The following is a 20,892-nucleotide window of genomic DNA, read 5'->3' as shown; positions in this document are numbered from 1 at the left end:
GGGGATTTATTGCCTGGGGAACATGAGATTTATTTCCCAGGTGCTTGTGAATGAAAACTCGTGAAAATGATGACAAATGTGTCATGGAGCAAGCAGAATGACAGGTCTAATGAAAAACAAAGATGCACTGAGTCGGAAACAAGATCGCGATTCTTTCCTTCGCTGCACGACGCAAATCTTCTGTGACCTTTGACCCAACGTAGCTTCCACATTCGATCACTAAGCTTAATATTTACAACTGAAAGCCGAGGGGGTGGAATACCGAGATGAACCTACAGAACTGTGCATCCTCAAACCTGACATATTCATCCCAACATTTTATGAACTCAAAAACACAGAAAGTTGCTTTCACACGCCAGCTTTGATTGCCAGTGATTATCAAAACGGAACTCGTGTGGTTATCAAAACGATACTCGTGTTTCAAAGCATGGCTCCCTGTGTTGATTGTGCACTTATTTTCTCACTACCAAAATGATGACAAAAACGATGTTTGGAGGTTTGTTGTCAGATCAGCTTTTTTTGTCGGTCCTCGGGGGGCATAATCGACTTTTGTTTCATATTTATTGACCGCGGCCTTCGGCCTTGGTCAATAAATATGAAACAAAAGACGATATGCTCCACCTCGAACCGACAAAAAAACTGGTCTGTCAACAACCCATCAAACATCTTATATTATTATCAAATGCATAATGAACACAAGTTTCGAACAACCGAAAGCACGTACACAGTTCAGAGGAAAAACAATCTTCGTCAATTGAGGAATAGTGTAAAAGGGACAACAACGTTGCAAGTAATAACCATTTAGCACATTTACATAAGACATGCCATGAAATTAATGAAGTACATTTATGACTGAAACGTATGGAAGGTAGAATAAAAACAAGGCATTAGAAATATAAACATGCTCAGGCAAAGTGAGAACGAAATGTGCCATCAATAAGGAATAAAAATTATATGTCTTTAAAAGTCTCGGCATTGACGAAATGTTTGAGAACGCTTTGAAGTGAATTCCAAAGATTAGTTCCCGAAAATAGGCTAGATTTGGAAAGATCTATACGAGGCAGGGGAGCATATATTTTTGTCTGGTCTCTCCAATTGTGTGAAGTGAATTGAGAATGAAGAGAGAGAGAGAGAGAGAGAGAGAGAGAGAGAGAGAGAGAGAGAGAGAGAGAGAGAGAGAGAGAGAGAGAGAGATCAAATCAAATCAAATCAAATCAAATCAAATTTTATTTTACGAGGGTTGTGGCATAAGCAATATAAACGAGCTTCTTTTCAACCAGCCCTCGCCCAGAGAGGGACTATTCTAATCTTAAATACATATATATACAAACGTAAAACAATTACAAAAGATAAGCATGACAGTAAAAAATAAAAAAAACAAGAAATTCCTCCGAGGTAGGAAAAACACCCCCGTCAAAGGGAAATAACGTTCTCAGTTGGTGGCAGTGACTGAGTGAGAATGGTTATTTCCCTTTGACCATTAAGATGTCCCTCTATAAGTCCTTGTATAATTTTAATCCACCAATAACTCCCTAACCGTGTGTTTTTGTAAGGACCGTCTCAGGAATGTATAGAACCTGTTCACCAAGTTTGGTGACGATCGGTCCGTTCATTCTTGAGATCTATATGCGAACACAAACACACAAACAAACAAACAAACAAACAAACACATCGACCGAAACCTATACACACCCCTATACCGGGGGTGTAATAAAAAGGCAGAAAACCTATTCACAGGACTATATACACGTTGTAGGTTATACATACATTCTTGCGTTATGAAACACTGATGCTTTATGGACAGATATGATCAATATGAAAATAATCAGAACGAAGTCTTCCATCACTGTGGAGAGAGAGAGAGAGAGAGAGAGAGAGAGAGAGAGAGAGAGAGAGAGAGAGAGAGAGAGAGAGAGAGAGAGAGAGAGAGAGAGAGAGAGAGAGATGGTTTATTGTGCCCATTAGCTTAGGTCTCAGTTCCATGTGTGTACCCTATATCAAATCGCACTGCTATCTTCTTGCCGCAATTTCATGAATCAGTAAGATCCAGACTGACATCAGCTGAGTGAGTTCATTTTTGTGATGACATTCCAAATTGTTTTTATTATGAATTATAATTCATCGTTTGTATTCGAATAATGTGTTTGTATTTCACCAACAACTAGCATTAATATTTGATTTTGAAAGCATACACCAGTTTACAACCGTGACTACCTGACATATTATTTAAAGCGTGTTGCGATTTACATCAATGTCAATCTGCCATTGTTAATGATATTGCATTAGCGGGTCAAATGCGTTGTAGTAAAAATCGTTCTGCCTGTGATCTCTTTTTTACCAAATTGTTGTTTCAAATGTTGAGGTCACTGTACACGTGATGATCTCCAGTGTTCACGTACATCCGTGGTTTTTCGTACGTGTTTTCACGGTCACGGTCCACGATTTCATTGGGCTGGTCGTTGGAGGGAGCTGAAGATTCCATAGGAAGCTCTCCGCTAGACTCCACCTCCAACACATTTGCTGGGATTGCAGAAGAGCACTCTGATGGGTTGTTGGCCTGTTGGGAGTTGACGTATCCGTGGTTAACTTCGCCTTCCACTGCTTCGTAAACATTGTCTGACTGGATGGGCGACAGTGTTACCGGGTTTCTGTGATCTGACAATGAAGAGTTCTGTGTTGAGACAGTTTCTGTGCATAAACAGGCAAAAAACATAACTGAGTGCCCGTTGCAATTCATCTTGAAAGTTATTAATCCAACGGATGATGTTTACCCTTAAGTATCACGTGACAATCTCATGAATCAAAATGTTTTTTGTTGTTTTTAACGTCACTTAAACGAATATCGCTAACTTGGACCGATGCAAGATTATTTCCTGTCTCGAATCAAGGTATTGATGTTTACAATGCAGGCCGGGCTCCCAAAAATACCCAGCAAGAATTCAAAGACAGAGAAGGGAAATTGAGGTTTACGCAAATAACCAAGAAAGTAGAAATTGTAGATCAATGATAATGAACGCAAATCTCCTTGGTTCACTTCGATGAGAATTGTCGAGGCAACTGAACAATGGGAAGTAACTGGCGTGTTATGCACTTTATCAGTGGGGTGCGTCACATATTTTGTTTGACTACCCATTATCTTTTGAAGAATGTTTATTGACTATGTCATCAGTCTCTGTGCTGTTTCCAATGTGTGTGTCATGTCAACCGGCCAGGTGTTCTTTTCAATCGTTTCATCAATGTCGAAGTTTAATAATTGATGGATAACTAGCGTGTGGGGGACACGGCTATTAAAAGGCCATTGTTTCCTGAACAATTTGAGATTGAGATTTTCAATCACATTTAGGTATTTAAGTCTGGATTTTGACAATATGAGATCAAAGTTACCGTGATGACTTCATGGTGTAGAAGACCTGCGGGTTTGTAAGCCAACAGAAATGGGACACGGCAGGCGTTTTCAATTATTAGATGCACAAAGCCTACAACGTGCATCAACAGTTCTTTGGTCTATTTAATCTTTACATACAAACACAAGTAACACAAAACCCGTTGTTTAAAAAAAGTAGAAGCATTGCTTCAAACAGAGTTGGTGTTGACGATTCCTTTCTGGACGCCATTTTGGACACCAATTCCATTTTGCGTCATTTTAACTCTCATCAGCAAATACTGATCAGAATATTCTTGTTGGTGCTGTTTCTTCAAACTTCCAAATTAAATGTTTAAGAGTGAGTGTAGCAAGATCAGACAATTGCGAAAGAAAACAGCTTGAAGGACAACAACCCAGTCTTGTCAAATTATACTGCTTGAATTTTATGTCGATGTTTTTATAGATTCTGAACCGGTTGAAACGGGACTGAAAAAAGGTTGATAGGACAATTGTATATTCGTCATAAACAAGTCATTTGTAATCGTGTGTTGTCCTGATGTTATATGTCAAAGAGATAATCAGTAACCGCTACTGATGAAGAAAGGCCTCGCTCTTGGCGTTGTATCCTGGCTTGGTTAAGATATGACAGTTGCAAATATCGCTTAAATTTGTATAAACATACATGTATGTTTCAAGTGCGATAGTTTGAACCAGTTTAAACGTGACTGAACGAAACGAGCGTTACTAACGTCTGTGCAAGCAGACAACTGCTTTAGTCAGTTTTCTGTAAACGAAGTGAGTTCACTCTCATCCACTAACTGATAATCTCATCTGTTCCCAGTGCCCTTTCTACTTAAAGTCGTAGTTAAACCTGCATACATCTCACAAAAGAACAGACCTTTATAAAATATGATCATTGACTGAAACTGTGGTTGTTTTGTGTTTTTAAATAGGCGAAGTAAAGTCTGGAATTAAGATTTCTATATCTGTTTATAAAGCTCCAAAACGTCAGCACTATTGCACCATAGTTTTATACCTGTCTATTCTTTCAGGATGCGTGAAAGTTATGTGTCGGATTATTTCTGGAATATAACATGTTTTTTTGTTGTTGACGTGTAACACATGAATCAAACGCATTTAGATTTGTCTGCATCACACAGGGTTATCACCTAACACGCTTGACAAGACATAACATGTTGACGATATCAAGTTATAAAATGAATATACCTGTGTAGAACAGATATGTGATAGCCTTTTTTTTCAATTGATTGCACTTAACTTTTCTTTTATTGTTTCTGAATTATTATACAGAACACCGATACTTGTGGTATCCTATTTCAAGAAATAGTCACTAAATGTCTTTGCAGGATATCTTTGAATTAAAAACGGCAATGACAATAAGTTAAAATAGAATAAACCATTCTTCCCGTTGTTTATTGAGATTTGAACTAATGGCAAGTTACTTTTTGCTTCCAGTAAATTAAAGCTAAGGTATCGGTTCATGATAGCATACATCACAACTATGGAACGCCAGATACGCAATATCCCCGCGGAATTCCGGCCGGAATTCCGCGCGGACTTTTGAGCTTTTCTCGTCGTTGATTGGTCAAAAATCCCGGCCGAACTTTTATTGTCCTCGCGCAATTCCGGATGGAATTCCGGTCGGAATTCCGCCCGGACTTTCGAGCTATTCTCTATTCACTAAAAACATGGAATGGGAATTTACCGGACACTCATATGTAATTGCTTTGAAATCAAGAGCGATCACTCAAATTCTTCAAAACGCAGGATTACAAATAGCAATGGATGTTGCGCTGTTTATGGTGCAAGATGTGAATGCGATCATTGCCAAGACCCATTTTCATAGGTGCGTTAAGAAGACATTTTCTTACAGGCAGAATGTGAAATTAAACAGAAAAATACAGATTTTAGACAGATTTGTACGCAATTTTGCTCGCTATATCATATAGTATATGGGCATCTACTTCTTTAGATATGTACTGAAATCAGCAACTGTCCTGCTTCCTTTGCAGACATGAATTGTGTTGTTGTTGTTGTTGTTGTTGTTGTTGTTGTTGTTGACATGAATTGAGTTGTTGTTGTTGTTGTTTTTGTTGTCAGAGATGTATTTTCTGGTTTATTTTTGGCTGGTATGGCATTTTATTCAAGTAAGGGTATGTATATTTGTCATTCGACGAAAAGGCCTTGTCAGACCTTTTTTGACTTAAAAGAGCGCAAAGGAAGGACAGTTGTTATACATATGCGGCATCCTTTCAAAGTAGAACTGGAAAAAGAGGTGTAAAACGACACAAATGACTCATTTCATGCGCCATTCGTTACTCATCAGACTGCTAGATTTTTCCGTCAAGACCAAGGTCACAAAGAACAACCTTGTTCCGAGAATATCTGCTCGGGCGTCAGAAAATACTGTTACAAATTATATTTATTTCTTTTTCCAAATTGGGGAGAGGGTTAGGTGGGGGATGAGGCAGCGTTTCAGATGTGCGTGTGTGTTCGTGTGTGCGTGTGTGTGTGTGTGTGTGTGTTTATAAGTGTTTATAAGTGTGTGTGTGTGTGTGTGTGTGTGTGTGTGTGTGTGTGTGTGTGTGTGTGTGCGCGCGATTATGATACACGCTCACAGAAAAAAAGAATATTGGACAAATCAAACCGATGCACAAAAGGTCAGAATTATCTGTGTTCAGTCAGTCAAAATCATTTATTTGAATCAAGGGAAACAACTCATGAGTACTTTTCTGAAGTGTGTACAGTTTGCAAGAACCGCTTCCATGAAATAGCTGTGTTCACACTTACACACGCGCGTGCGCGATTAATGTTGATTCTTTGATCCGACTCTCTTCCAATCTTGATGTCTCTATCTAAAAGTCCGTGCAAATTGAGTGCCGAACGTTTGTGATAAAAGTCCGGGCGGAATTGCGCGAGGACATTTTAACCTCGATCCGATTCTCTTCCGTTTCAACTTTTTTAAATTTCTCGATCTAAAACTCCGCGCGGAAAGTGCCGAACCCATATACGAGCGTTCCCGATAAAAGTCCGGGCGGAATTGCGCGCGGACATTTTAACCAATCAAAGACGAGTATAGCTCGAAAGTCCGGGCAGAATTCCAGGCGGAATTCCGGCCGGAAATGCGCGAGGACATTAAAAGTTCAGGCGGAATTTCTGACCAATCAACGACGAGAAAAGCTCAAAAGTCCGCGGGGACATTGCGTATCTGGCGTTCCATACACAACTGCTTTTGCAAATCAATCTTAAGGTTACAGATACTATAACGAGGAAATGACCTATCAAACACCATAGCCAAAATCAAATGGTTGACGAGATAGTAGTATATATGACACATTCCATGAAAGAAGACACACAATTACAATTCATCATACCGTGAGAAGCAGCGTCTGTTGCCCTTTCTTCCTTGTTTACAAGGGATCGTGACCTCAACCATCTGCAGGGCACATGGTATGGACAAATCATTATAGTATGAAACTATAATTATGATACTATTATTGCTATGATACTATATTTATAACAGTTCTTATTTTTCGAATGCAAACAAACGGTTGAAACCGCACTGTCAGAGGATAGTTATAAGCACTCGATAATCCCTTTGAGAACGGTTAATTGGACTAATATATTGCGAGGTATTCATATGCGCGCGCGCGCGCGCGTGTGTGTGTGTGTGTGTGTGTATATGTGTGAGTGTGTTTGTGTGTGTGTGTGTATGTGTGTGTGTGTGTGTGTTTGTGTCTGTGTGTGAGTATATGTGTGGTTGATGTGAATATAGGCTAGGGTAAGTCATCTCTAGATAAGTGACAGAGAATCGCCAGAATAAAATAACACGCGACTAGGTCAGAAAAGAAGCTACATCTGTAAGACAGCAACAATAACACTCGGCTTTTGACTGTAACAGAAGACAGGTCATGCCTATGAATCTGTCCTTGTTTTTAACATTACTATATGAGTTGTTCTTTGCTACTGGTCACAAGTGGGGGTCAGCTCACACGGACGCATTTTTCAATACAGTCTAGGGCAGAAACTGGTCACAAAGCACCCAGTACATGCCAGAGGGATAGGAGAATCGGCACAATCAAAGAAAATACCAAAATCATTCAATAGATATGGAAATATTAAGATTTACTGTGAAAATGCCAGCAAAAATGGCGTCCAAAAACGGGAACGCACACTTGGTGCGTCTTTGAAGACTTACCTCCCGTTCTGTGTTGTTGATAATAGTCGTGTTTGTGCTGTTGTTGTTGAAATAGTATCTAATAAAACTGATGCAGTTCTTGAAATGTTGCAAATTATTGTTGTCTTTGTGAAATGCGAGAGTGTTCTGAGGCGTAATCTGCATACGGCTGATGTCCCACATAGGGTACCCCACTTCGATCAGCGTATCACTCCAAATGAGCTTCATAGCAGAAAAGCAGATACACTACCAACACACTGCATAACAGATCTACAAGTCTGAGCCAGAATCATTGAAATTTACTTTCTGTATAAAATATTGCAATCAAATTTGTTCACGATGTCCCACAAATAACGCAGGTTACCCTCGCCTTCGATTCAAAGTAACTCCAATCTGACTTAATTACAATCGAAACGCAGATGACGAACTGATTCACCACAAATTTGTGGTATTTTACACACAAATTTCAACTGTGTTGTTTCGCGATAAACAGCCATAAACAAACAAATGTGGCGCCGTCACGTCGCCTTGGAAGGAATAACGCAGGTGACCATGGCTTGTTTCCGATACCTGTCTGATTAAAATCATCGTTTTTTCACGAATGACGGCTCTTTGGCAGATCTGGTGAGTTGGAAACTGTCTATGAATGTTTCATTTAATGTCAAATGCGTACATTCTTGTCGATATTGTTACCTTTGGGCTCATAAATTAAGTCAATCGTCGTGTTGTCCGAAAGTGACTTTTGTCAGCATAGAACTTACTGTGCTTTGATCATTGACTGAGAAGAATCTTCCGATGACACTAGTTCATTTCACTACGCGACTGCAGATCTGCAAGGAAACTTATGGCAGGGGAAATAAGCTTAACTGAAGACGAATAAGCGGAGTAACTGTTCTTCAACGGATTGCTCTTACACTGATCTAAATATTTAGATCTTGTCGTCTGCTAGTAAGTAGTCTTCGGTCGTGTGAAAGTCACATCTATTTCGACTGTGTGCATCGATCCGTGTAGTGAAATGTTGATCTTTGATGATTTGACAACATAACTTCGCTAAATGTGCTTCGAGTGTATCTCCCCGTTAACCGCATTTGAAAACGTCTTTTAACAAGACCATGTTTCGACAGCCCAGACGGGGAGGATCCTCGATAGCTCACAGGGTATATAATGTTTTCCGCCGTTTTTTTAAGAATCCTTTCAAATTTGCTATTCCAAAAGTACCTTATGACACGACTCGAGTGGCAAAGAACATTCTCTTCAATTCCTGTCTCAATCCCTGCAGCCGTTTCGGGTCCTATCGTCATCATACAAACATACACACAGACACACAAGAACCAGCTTTAAAAGTTAGATTATGTAGGAACCATGTGAACCAGTGATTTTTTCTTATGTACAACAGATACTACAGTATTTCTGCTTTATGAAAAGCAATATTTCAAAAACAAAACTAGAGATTTGAATTTTGACCACTTTTCCCCCTTTCTGTCACCAGTACTGAAGAACAACTCACATATAAGTATCGAGCATTATACGTAGTACTCACCTAACGAGGAAAACAGCCACAATGACAAGCACAACCAGTGCACATACAGAGCCAACCACTGCACCAACTGGGAACCCTGTGGTGGAAGGCGGCTCTTCTCCTGTGTGAATAATAAATACATAAATAAAACAATGACTGACATTAAAAAACACTGTAAAATGGCAATTGAATGCAATAGCAACACAGTAAATAGACAACTAAATAATATGACAAATCAATCTATTGATTAATATTTGATACATACATGAATAAACAGATACATAAATAGATGATGAATTGATGAATAGGTACACTTTAGAAGGTGTCTCCGTCACGGATTTAACCACTTTTCCTCTGCAACAATTGTATCCTTAGTCATTTACTGTACTGACCAACGACAAGTACATCACAAACAAGGATATACAAATATCTGCTACACTTTCAACAATAAAAACGTATTGTAAAGTTGAGCACAAAGCACGAATTCATATATAAAAGCCTCAAATATTTGTTTAAAATGTTTCTATAGGTTGACTACTGACATAAGATATAACACCTTCATCATTCTCTATGGCCAGTGTCTCATAGACATAGACATAGACATAGCTAGACGACTTTATTGTTTCAACAGAGAAATGTGTTTGTCGTGCGTATATATATGACAACACACATACAGCATGACATAGAACAACATGAAACATTGATATACAGTAAAAATAGTAAATAAAAGTAATTCCTTAAAAATAACTTCAAACTCTCGGTGCAAATCATATCAACTTACAATTCATATATACATCAATCTCCTAATACTCTCTCTCTCTCTCTCTCTCTCTCTCTCTCTCTCTCTCTCTCTCTCTCTCTCTCTCTCTCTCTCTCTTTCGAACACATGTAAGCATTCCCCAGTCGACGGCAATACGTGGACAGATCTGGTCAAGGAATGCAGGCGAGTGTTTCCTCACGCGTCACTCTGTGCCTCCGCCATCCTCCCTGCTAAAGGCCGGTCACCCCTCAATGCAAACATACGCCTTTCTAACGATGCGCTAAGCAAAGTGTGTGGTAGACTTGGGGTTGCATTCGTCTCGCATGACAACATCTTCACAACAGATAGCGGGGCTCCACGCCTAGCGCTATACAGAGACGTACTTCATCCCAGCCCCAAAGGAACAGCCCGTATTGCCGAAAATTTGTTTGGCCCAGGCAATGACGGGAATCAACAACCACGGACCGGCGATCCAAAACGCCAGATGCATCATTCCATGGGGAGCAATGTTCACGAGCGCCCTCCTCCCCTCGTGTCTCAGGAGGAATATCCCCTGTTGATTCATGACCACACCCAGGCTGGTCACTGTCGCCCACCCACCAGCCACCCCCAACACCCTCCCAGCCACGCCCACCACACTTCAGTCACCAGCGCCGTGCCGTTAGCGCCCAGTGTTCAGCTCAGTGCTGAGCTGCGAGACGACCCCGTGATGCAGCAGCTGCCCGAGTACCATCAGCAACGCTCTGCTGCCCCGCCAATCTACACTCTGCCACCTCCATTGTCAGCTGTCCGCCACGCCGATGCTGGGTATGCTGACCATGCCTGGTCACAGCCTCCTCCTCAACGGATGGCTGCCTTCCCTGGCCACGCGCACCCCATGATGTCGCCGCTGCAAGCTAACGGGGCGCACGCAATGGCCCCTCTGTACCGCCCTCTTCCACCACCTATGATGTATCCACCCTGGCATCCTGCACTGTGGAATTACTTCTTGCATCTACAACAACCTCAACCAATGTACTGACACTGGAGTGTTTAACAATGTGGGTTTTTGTGTGTGTGAGTGTGTGTGTGTGTCAGTGTGTGTGTGTGTGAGGGAGAGAGAGAGAGAGAGAGAGAGAGAGAGAGAGAGAGAGAGAGAGAGAGAGAGAGAGAGAGAGAGAGAGAGAGAGAGAGCGGCTCTGAACAAAGAGTCTGTTGCTGGAACATCGTCTTGGTGAGTTCATCGGACTACCGCTAGGATAGTCCACCAAGCGACAGTGATCATCTTCATCAGTTGTGTGAATGGTACGCATATTCGGTACCTAACTATCAGTGTGTTTCGCTCAATTATCCGTATTTTCGCGAAAAAGTATTGTGGACAATAACTTAACTGAGTACCCTTTGTTTTAGCGATCATAACGTAACCTGTGACAAGCATATAATTGGCCTGGCAGGTTCAACTGTTCTGCCCGTGCGCATGACTTGTACTCAATACGTGCGTTGTTGTGTCGGTCAATCCGTGTCTGTACTGTGATTGCCTCTAACTCTTCAGCATTACCACCAGCGCCTTGAAGCATTGGAAATTTGACTTTTCTGTGACGGTTGAAGTACGATCGAGTTTATCGAATTGCTTGTGCATTTCTTGCAGATTCCTGCCTTTACAGTGCATACATCTTTGTTCTTCTTTTTTTAAACTTTGTTTTCTAGATTAATTTGAATTGTTTTGTTTTTGTGTATTCTACGAGATTCCTACTCACTCATTTTCTCTTACAGAGATTGTTTTCATTGTGTACTGTTTAATAAGTCCATGACTGTATCTACGAATTCCTGGCCTGTTAAAGACGGTCTAAGAGTTGGACATTTGAATATTAATCATGCCATAAATAAGCTTGATGAGGTAGCAGCTATTCTTCTCAACTCAGGCAAATATTTTCACATTTTTGGACTCTCTGAGTCGAGACTTAACAGCAATATCACAGATGTGGAAGTTAAGATTGAAGGATATAATGTCGTACGTCGAGATCCATCATCAACAAAAGAAACTGGTTTGCTTGTTTATATCCACGAGTCCTTAACGTTTCATAGACTTCATCACTTAGAGCAGCATTCGGTTGAAACAATATGGCTGGAATTAAAATTGCGTAAATCAGCGCCAGTCTTGACCGGTTTCTGCTACAGGAATCCAGCTGAACATGTTAACTGGTTTGATAATTTCGATAACATGATGGACACTGTCAGCCTTGAATCCAGAGAAATTATAGTTTTGGGCGATTTTAATCTTGATCTCCTGAAACCCAACAAGTGCTGGATGGAAAAGTTATCCTTTCATAATTTACAACAATTAGTAACGATTCCAACAAGAGTTACAGCTACCTCATCTACGCTTATAGACCATATATGTGTGTCAACCCAGGCTAACATTATTGAAACCTCAGTTCCAAGTATTGGTTGTAGTGATCACTTTCCAATATGCCTCACATGGTCGAAAAAAGGGGTTAGAATCCCCAAACGAAAGCATAAATTCATAACGTATAGGCTATTTTCAAAACTTGATAAAGAATCATTTCTTTCTGATTTAAGTTGTACAGATTTTTCAATAATTTATAATCATACTGACCCCGATGAAGCATTTGAATTATGGTACAACTTGTTTATAAAAGTATATGATAAACATGCACCATTCAGAACCTCTCGTGTGCAGCAACACCCAAAACCAAAATGGCTTACACACGACATTCAATGTGCGATTAATCACCGCGATTTTCTTAAACGTAATGGCAGAGAAGAAGAGTACAGAAAGCAGAGAAACGAAGTAACGTCCATGAAACGTGCTGCTCGCAAAAAATATTACCGTGAGCTCGCTGCATCAAATACGAAACAAAACTCAAAAGCCATCTGGAAAGTGATCAACCAGTTGACACGTAAAGAAACCGTAAAATCTTCTGTCATTGATGTACCTGCGGATGATCTTAACATTCATTTCACTTCTATTGTTGAAAAAATAATCACAAATGATAGATCAAAACAGAATAATCTGGACAAGTTGAAACAGTTTTGTGTTTAAAAAAATATTACACATAATTTAGACATCCCCCTGTTATCTGTGAGCGAAGTCTTCCATTATCTGATATGCTTAAAACAAACTGGTACTCATGGTCTAGATAATCTTGATGGGAAAATTTTGAAGTTGTCTGCCCCTTTTATTGCAGAATCTCTGACATACGTTTACAACTTGTGCCTGGACAAATCTGACTTTCCCGCCAAATTAAAGGAGGCAAAAGTAATCCCGCTATTCAAATCAGGTAATTCTTCTGACCCCGCCAATTACAGACCAATCTCGATTCTTCCTGTTTTATCCAAACCACTTGAAAAACACATATATACACACTTGGCCGCACATTTGAAGAAATACGACCTTATTCATTCAAATCAGTCAGGCTTCAGAGAAAATCATTCGTGCCACACAGCATTAATAAACCTTCTTGAAAACTTGCTTAGCAACATTAATAATAATGAACTCTGTGGTGTCCTATTCGTCGATTTTGCAAAAGCATTCGACGTCATTAATCATGAGTTACTTTTAAGAAAATTAGCTGAGTATAGATTGTCACCCCAAACCCTATGCTCCAATCCACCAGAAACTACGAGCAGAAACATGGTCTGCTGACACACCAGTTCAGGAGAAGATCTTCGGCACCCTGCAGAGTCTTCGCTGTACTGCAGACTTCATCAAAAGTTCCGGAGTCCCTGTCTGAGCGATCGAGAAGAAGAAGAAGAAACCCTATGCCTCCTCTCATCTTTCTTAGCCGGACGAGAGCAATCCGTCTGCGTGAATTCCACTATGTCAAGTAAAAGACCGGTGTTATATGGAGTCCCCCAGGGTTCTGTCCTTGGGCCACTTCTTTTCTCTCTGTATATTAACGATCTTCCTTTTAGTGTTAATGATGATTGTGAACTATTTGCTGATGATACGACCATACACACTTCTGATAAAAAATTAGACAAAGTTTATTTATCATTGCAGAACAGTGTAGATGATCTCATTAATTGGACGAAATATAACCACATGAGTCTTCACCCCCAAAAGACCAAATACATGTTAATTACAACAAGGCAAAAAAAGACAAAACATCAAGAATAATCCTCATTCCTTATTAATTGGCAACGATGCAATAGCGGAAGTAGGAGATCACAAAGTTTTGGGAGTAAATATCGATAATAATTTATCTTGGACCCATCATGTTAGATCGTTGTGTAAAACCATGTCGAGGAAAATATATTTGTTGAACAGAATAAAGCACTTTCTTGATCCACACTCAAAGTTATTATTTTATAATGCATACATACAAACCATCACGGATTATTGTTCGACCATCTGGGACTCAGCCAGCCATTTTAAAACCACTGTACAGTCTACACAGACGAGCACTAATTCAGTTCAATTAAAACAATCCAGTCTTGTTTTCGACGATTATAAAAAACTTAAGATTTTGCCCTTAAAAGAAAGATTTAAATCAAATAAAGGCGTGCTCCTTCACAAAATCCTTTCCGGCCATGCACCGAGTGCTTTCATTACAAAATTTAAAGCCAAACCAAGCCGAAAATTCAACGTCCCCATTCCGCGGATAGATCTCTTTAAATCAAGTTTAGCTTATTCTGGCAGCGTTTTGTGGAATTCTCTCCCGGAATCAGTTCGAGTCCCAACAAGTCTCAATACTTTCAAAAAACACCTCTCATTACATTTAATGTCAAATTACGAAAAGTCACAGTGATGGAAGACTTCGTTCTGATTATTTTCATATTGATCATATCTGTCCATAAAGCATCAGTGTTTCATAACGCAAGAATGTATGTATAGCCTACAACGTGTATATAGCCATGTAAATAGTTTTTCTTTTTAATTTTTTTAATAATTTTTTTACTGTCATGCTTATTTTTTGTAATTGTTTTACGTTTGTTTATATATATATATATATATATATATGTATTTAAGATTAGAATAGTCCCTCTCTGGGTGAGGGCTGGTTGAAAAGAAGCTCGTTTATATTGCTTATGCCACAACCCTCGTAAAATAAAATTTGATTTGATTTGATTTGATTTGATTTGATCTCTCTCTCTCTCTCTCTCTCTCTTATGTGTGTGTGTGTTGTGTGTGTGTGTGTGTGTGTGTGTGTGTGTGTGTGTGTGTGTGTGTGTGTGTGTGTGTGTGTGTGTGTGTATTGGCTCAGTGATGGAAGACTTCGTTCTGATTATTTTCATACTTGCAGTTAAGCCCGGCTTCGCCCGGGAGTAAGCGGAGCCCTGTAGCAATTTAAGACGCTCGCTATCCCATTATCATTAGCTTTACCTCCTTTGTTTGGATACAAAAAAAGAGTTATCTCCCTTACCTTCTAGAAATTTCCGGAACTGTCCAGTTAATTTTTCTTTCTTCATTTCTTCCCCTCATAGGAGCAATAGCGAGTCTCTAATATCACTGGCATGATGTACTATCTTGTTCCTGCCTCTTGCCATCTCAGAGGTATGGCGACCACAGACAAAAAAGAGTTATCTCCCTTACCTTCTAGAAATTTCCGGAACTGTCCAGTTAATTTTTCATTTTTCATTTCTTCCCCTCATAGGAGCAATTATAGCGAGTCTCTAATATCACTGGCATGATGTGCTTGCTACAGGTGAACAGTAGGCACTGAACTGGTCTTGCACCATATAGGCTGTATTCAATAAATGGGAGGTCCATAATCTGAGAAAGGAAACAATGAATCAAGAAACTAAAACCCAGGTGCACATCTGCGGCCCCTTGGGAGTGTACGTGCACACTATCTTGTTCCTGCCTCTTGCCATCTCAGAGGTATGGCGACCACAGACAAAAAAGAGTTATCTCCCTTACCTTCTAGAAATTTCCGGAACTGTCCAGTTAATTTTTCATTCTTCATTTCTTCCTCTCATAGGAGCAATAGCAAGTCTCTAATATCACTGGCATGATGTGCTTGCTACAGACAAAAAAGAGTTATCTCCCTTACCTTCTAGAAATTTCCGGAACTGTCCAGTTAATTTTTCATTCTTCATTTCTTCCCCTCATAGGAGCAATAGCAAGTCTCTAATATCACTGGCATGATGTGCTTGCTACAGACAAAAAAGAGTTATCTCCCTTACCTTCTAGAAATTTCCGGAACTGTCCAGTTAATTTTTCATTCTTCATTTCTTCCCCTCATAGGAGCAATAGCAAGTCTCTAATATCACTGGCATGATGTGCTTGCTACAGACAAAAAAGAGTTATCTCCCTTACCTTCTAGAAATTTCCGGAACTGTCCAGTTAATTTTTCATTCTTCATTTCTTCCCCTCATAGGAGCAATAGCAAGTCTCTAATATCACTGGCATGATGTGCTTGCTACAGATGAACAGTAGGCACTGAACTGGTCTTGCACCATATAGGCTGTATTCAATAAATGGGAGGTCCATAATCTGAGAAAGGAAACAATGAATCAAGAAACTAAAACCCAGGTGCACATCAGCGGCACCTAGGGAGTGTACGTGCACACTATCTTGTTCCTGCCTCTTGCCATCTCAGAGGTATGGCGACCACAGACCAAAAAGAGTTATCTCCCTTACCTTCTAGAAATTTCCGGAACTGTCCAGTTAATTTTTCATTCTTCATTTCTTCCCCTCATAGGAGCAATAGCAAGTCTCTAATATCACTGGCATGATGTGCTTGCTACAGGTGAACAGTTATCTCCCTTACCTTCTAGAAATTTCCGGAACTGTCCAGTTAATTTTTCATTCTTCATTTCTTCCCCTCATAGGAGCAACAGCGAGTCTCTAATATCACTGGCATGATGTGCTTGCTACAGGTGAACAGTAGGCACTGAACTGGTCTTGCACCATATAGGCTGTATTCAATAAATGGGAGGTCCATAATCTGAGAAAGGAAACAGTGAATCAAGAAACTAAAACCCAGGTGCACATCTGCGGCACCTAGGGAGTGTACGTGCACACTATCTTGTTCCTGCCTCTTGCCATCTCAGAGGTATGGCGACCACAGACAGACAGACAGACAGACACACAGACAGACACTCTCTTTTATTATATGTATAGATAGATTACTCATATCTGTCCATAAAGCATCAGTGTTTCATAACGCAAGAATGTATGTATAGCCTACAACGTGTATATAGTCATGTGAATAGTTTTTCTGCCTTTTTTAATTTTTTTAAATTTTTATTTTTATTTTTATTTTTTACTGTCATGCTTATCTTTTGAAAAGGTTTTACGTTTGTATATATATATATATATGTATTTAAGAAGACAGACAGACAGACAGACACACAGACAGACACTCTCTTTTATTATATGTATAGATTGATCATATCTGTCCATAAAGCATCAGTGTTTCATAACGCAAGAATGTATGCATAGCCAACAACGTGTATATAGTCATGTGAATAGTTTTTCTGCTTTTTAAAAAAAAAAATTATTTATTTTTTTACTGTCATGCTTATCTTTTGTAATTGTTTTACGTTTGTATATATATATATATATATATGTATTTAAGATTAGAATAGTCTCTCTGTTCTTCTTCATAACACACAATAAAAACATACCAGCATCACAAGCAGGTCCCAGCTGAGGGAGATTACATACAGAATTGATACCTGCAATCTTCAGAATCAGTAATATTAACGAAAATATGGTATTTATAAAAAGGCGTGTGTGTGTGTGCGTGTGGGAAAGTGTCCCATCATTATGTGTAGCGAACATCTGAGACTGTAGTTGTTAACGATAGATTCATTTAAATTGTGAATTGTGTACGTGATTGTGTTTCCATTTATTTAAAGTTTATTTGTTTTTAATGTGTATTGTTGCTGTTATTAAGATTATTATATTTAAGATTGATTTAAGGCGCTTATGTTGTGTATTGTTGCTGTTATTAAGATGATCATAATTAGATTGTAAGGCGCTTAGAACTATTTTAGGATTTGCGCCCTATAAATACCATTATTATTATTATTATTATTATTATGTCACGAAGACAATAGCTTTGTGGATACCCCGCGGCCTAAGGAAGCAAAGACACGGCATTCAAGTGGAAAGCGTATGCCGGCTTGTTGATTACTTGAAGTGACAAGCCAGTATAGCGCAATAGCGTACGCGCTTCACAGGAAAGCATGCTTTTTTTTCTATTATTTTAACTTTCTGGGCTTGATTTAAACTAAACATAACATGTCTATATGTTTTTGGTATCAGGAAATGACAAAGAATATGATTCAATTTGTTTTGGATCGATCACTCAGAGTAAAATTTTAATTAGAAATTTCAGATTTTAATGATTAATCTGAGATGCAATCCAATATTGTCCAGGCTTCGTCGAAGATTGCTTGACCAAAAGTTAAATCAATTTGATCGAAAAATAAGGTTGTGACAGTGCCGCCTCAACTTTTACAAGAAAGCCGGAAATGGCGTCATTAAAGACATTTATCTAACAAGTCGAGTAAGGCGAAATTACTACATTTAGTCAAGCTGTGGAACTCACAGAATGAAACTGAACGCATTGCATTTTTTCACAATGACCGTAGTTCGCCGCTCGTGCATAAAGCAGTGAAACTGACGAGCCTGTTTAGCGCGGTAGCGGTTGCGCTGTGCTGCATAGCACGCTTTTCTGTACCTCTCTTCGCTTTAACTTTCTGAGCGTGTTTTTAATCCAAACATAACATATCTATATGTTTTTGGAATCAGGAACCGACAAGGAATAAGATGAAATTGTTTTTAATCGATTTCAAAAATTTAATTTTAATCAAAATTTTTATATTTTTAATTTTCAGAGCTTGTTTTTAATCCGAATATAACATATCTATATGTTTTTAGAATCAGAAAAAAATGAAGAATAAGACGAACGTAATTTTAAATCGTTTTATAAAAATATAATTTTAATTACAATTTTCGGATTTTTAATGACCAAAGTCATTGATTAATTTTTAAACCTCCAAGCTGAAATGCAATACCAAAGTCCGGCCTTTGTCGAAGATTGCTTGGCCAAAATTTCAATCAATTTTATTGAAAAATGAGGGTGTGACAGTGCCGCCTCAACTTTTACAAAAAGCCGGATATGACGTCATCAAAGACATTTATCCAAAAAATGAAAAAAAATCTGGGGATATCATACCCAGGAACTCTCATGTAAAATTTCATAAAGATCGGTCCAGTAGTTTACTCTGAATCGCTCTACACACACACACGCACAGACACACATACACCACGACCCTCGTCTCGATTCACCCTCTATGTTAAAACATTTAGTCAAAACTTGACTAAATGTAAAAATGAAGAACAACATCATCTGGGATTATCATTTGCAGGAATTGTCATGTGAAGTTTCATGAAGATCGGTCCAGTACTTTTCTCTGAATCGCTCAACACATACATATAGACATATACACCCACTCCACCACTCTGGTCTCAATTCCCAGTCTATGTTAAAACGATTAGTTAAAACTTGACTTAATGTAAAAAGGGGCAGTAGGGTAAATTGTGCCATCAGGATAAAAACATTAGTGCATCAGCTGACGGCGTACAGACCCTACACAATGTCCAGTTGTATTTATTTACATGTGTGTTTAAAAAACTTTGGAACTCCCAAAGCGCCCTCTTTCATCGTTTAATGCTGACAGTGGCATACAATGTGCAGATACACACCTGTCAAGCACAAAGGAGAGCCGTATCCTCTGTTGCATGCACAATGTCCCGTGGCCTTGTCACAAGTGTCACTGCAGTGGACACTGCAATTCTGCATGCAGTTCATGCCGTATGTTTTCACCGGACACTCTGAGTTACAACAACCAATAATTAGGGGACTAACGAGCCATTAACGCAAACAACCAGCCGACTATCTCACAGCTGGGCCTTTATTAGCTGCATCTCTCATAGTTTTTGTTCAATATTCAAGAATGGTTCAAAGCAACATCAGCACCACAGAAAAAGAATGACTGCCGTATAATACGAAGAAGGACAAATAAATGACAAATATAGAAAGCAAACTTGTTCAGCTAACTTTTTTCCAAATGATTTTTAGTCACTGACGTACTTCGAACTGATGTTTGTTTGAATAGGTTATACTCACAAATTTATTTAGTAACTAAATTAATAAACTACAAACTTCCAGTTTATAATTATTTTGCATTTAAAAAATTATGCATGCATCATCCATGTGGACATGAAACAACCTTGTGTTTGTGTCTTAGTATTTGTACAGAATAGTGCTTTTCGGTCAGAAACATTAAAAACATACGAGCACCACAAGCAGGTCCCAGCCAGCCAGGTTTGCAAGTGCAGTGTACTGACACCTTGTCACACACATCATCACATCCTGCACTGCATGGCTCTGTACAGTTGTGTCCAAACGTCCGATGTGTACAATCTGTTGAGATTAAAGGAATGTTAAGTACTCTTGAAGTAACCTTAATGATGGAACTATGACAGTAGACATGTGTGCACCTTCTGATAATGAAACAACAATAAGAGTACTGGGGCTGGGTACAGAGGCGAGGGCCATGTCAGTTAGGCAATGCCCATCCTAAGCTGAAACAATATTAGCATTTTTATGGTACTTGAAAACTCTTTCCTTAAATCTATGGTGACACTTAACATAAGGAATAGAACAGTGTAATGAAGTTTTGGCTCGCTTTGAATTCGCATTCAGAATGTAGATCATGGATGACATCAGTAATGGTAGTGTTATCACCAGTTATCGAATCGAATCGACAGACTTTAACTCGTTTCTGTCATTGATTTTAATTCTTTGGGGAGTCAATTTATCTAAACCCGGAAGTTTCTGTTTGCCAGGAGGCAAAGGTGTTGAACCCATGCATAATGTCAAGGTCGCTTTTCTATCTAAGACTGTTCCACTGTTGGTGGATGACGTTTTGAGTTTCAATTGAAGATATTGCGTCAACGTTGACACTACCAGGTTGTAGACGACGCTGACGAAACGTTCTCGTTCCTTTTGCAAAGCAAGGCCTACCTGTACTGTAGGATGGAAGTGAATGTTAAAAAACATCAAATTTTGCAAATACTACCGCAAAAC

General features: G+C 39.2%; 2 protein-coding genes across 6 annotated transcripts in view; both read right to left on the bottom strand.

Annotated features, from left to right (window-relative positions):
• The window catches only part of LOC138964183 (receptor-type tyrosine-protein phosphatase mu-like), a 315,123-nt gene that overhangs the window by 284,262 nt on the left and 9,969 nt on the right, over positions 1-20,892 (bottom strand). The gene's annotated exons all lie outside the window — the stretch shown is intronic.
• On the bottom strand, positions 965-19,638 carry LOC138964177 (uncharacterized). Of its 2 annotated transcripts, none has more exons than XM_070336064.1 (4): positions 19,506-19,638; positions 9,103-9,202; positions 6,760-6,821; positions 965-2,688 (listed from the first exon to the last, which is right to left on the bottom strand). In XM_070336064.1, the coding sequence occupies exons 1-4, from the start codon at positions 19,609-19,611 to the stop codon at positions 2,351-2,353; spliced, it is 606 nt and encodes a 201-aa protein (XP_070192165.1). In that variant the 5' UTR covers positions 19,612-19,638; the 3' UTR covers positions 965-2,350. The 2 variants fall into 2 exon arrangements, with proteins under 2 accessions (XP_070192165.1, XP_070192166.1); XM_070336065.1 differs by having other exon boundaries at positions 965-2,655.

This window comes from Littorina saxatilis, linkage group LG4 (genome assembly GCF_037325665.1).
Source record: "Littorina saxatilis isolate snail1 linkage group LG4, US_GU_Lsax_2.0, whole genome shotgun sequence".
Taxonomy (NCBI): domain Eukaryota; kingdom Metazoa; phylum Mollusca; class Gastropoda; order Littorinimorpha; family Littorinidae; genus Littorina; species Littorina saxatilis.
This window is presented reverse-complemented; position numbering and strand designations above follow the sequence as displayed.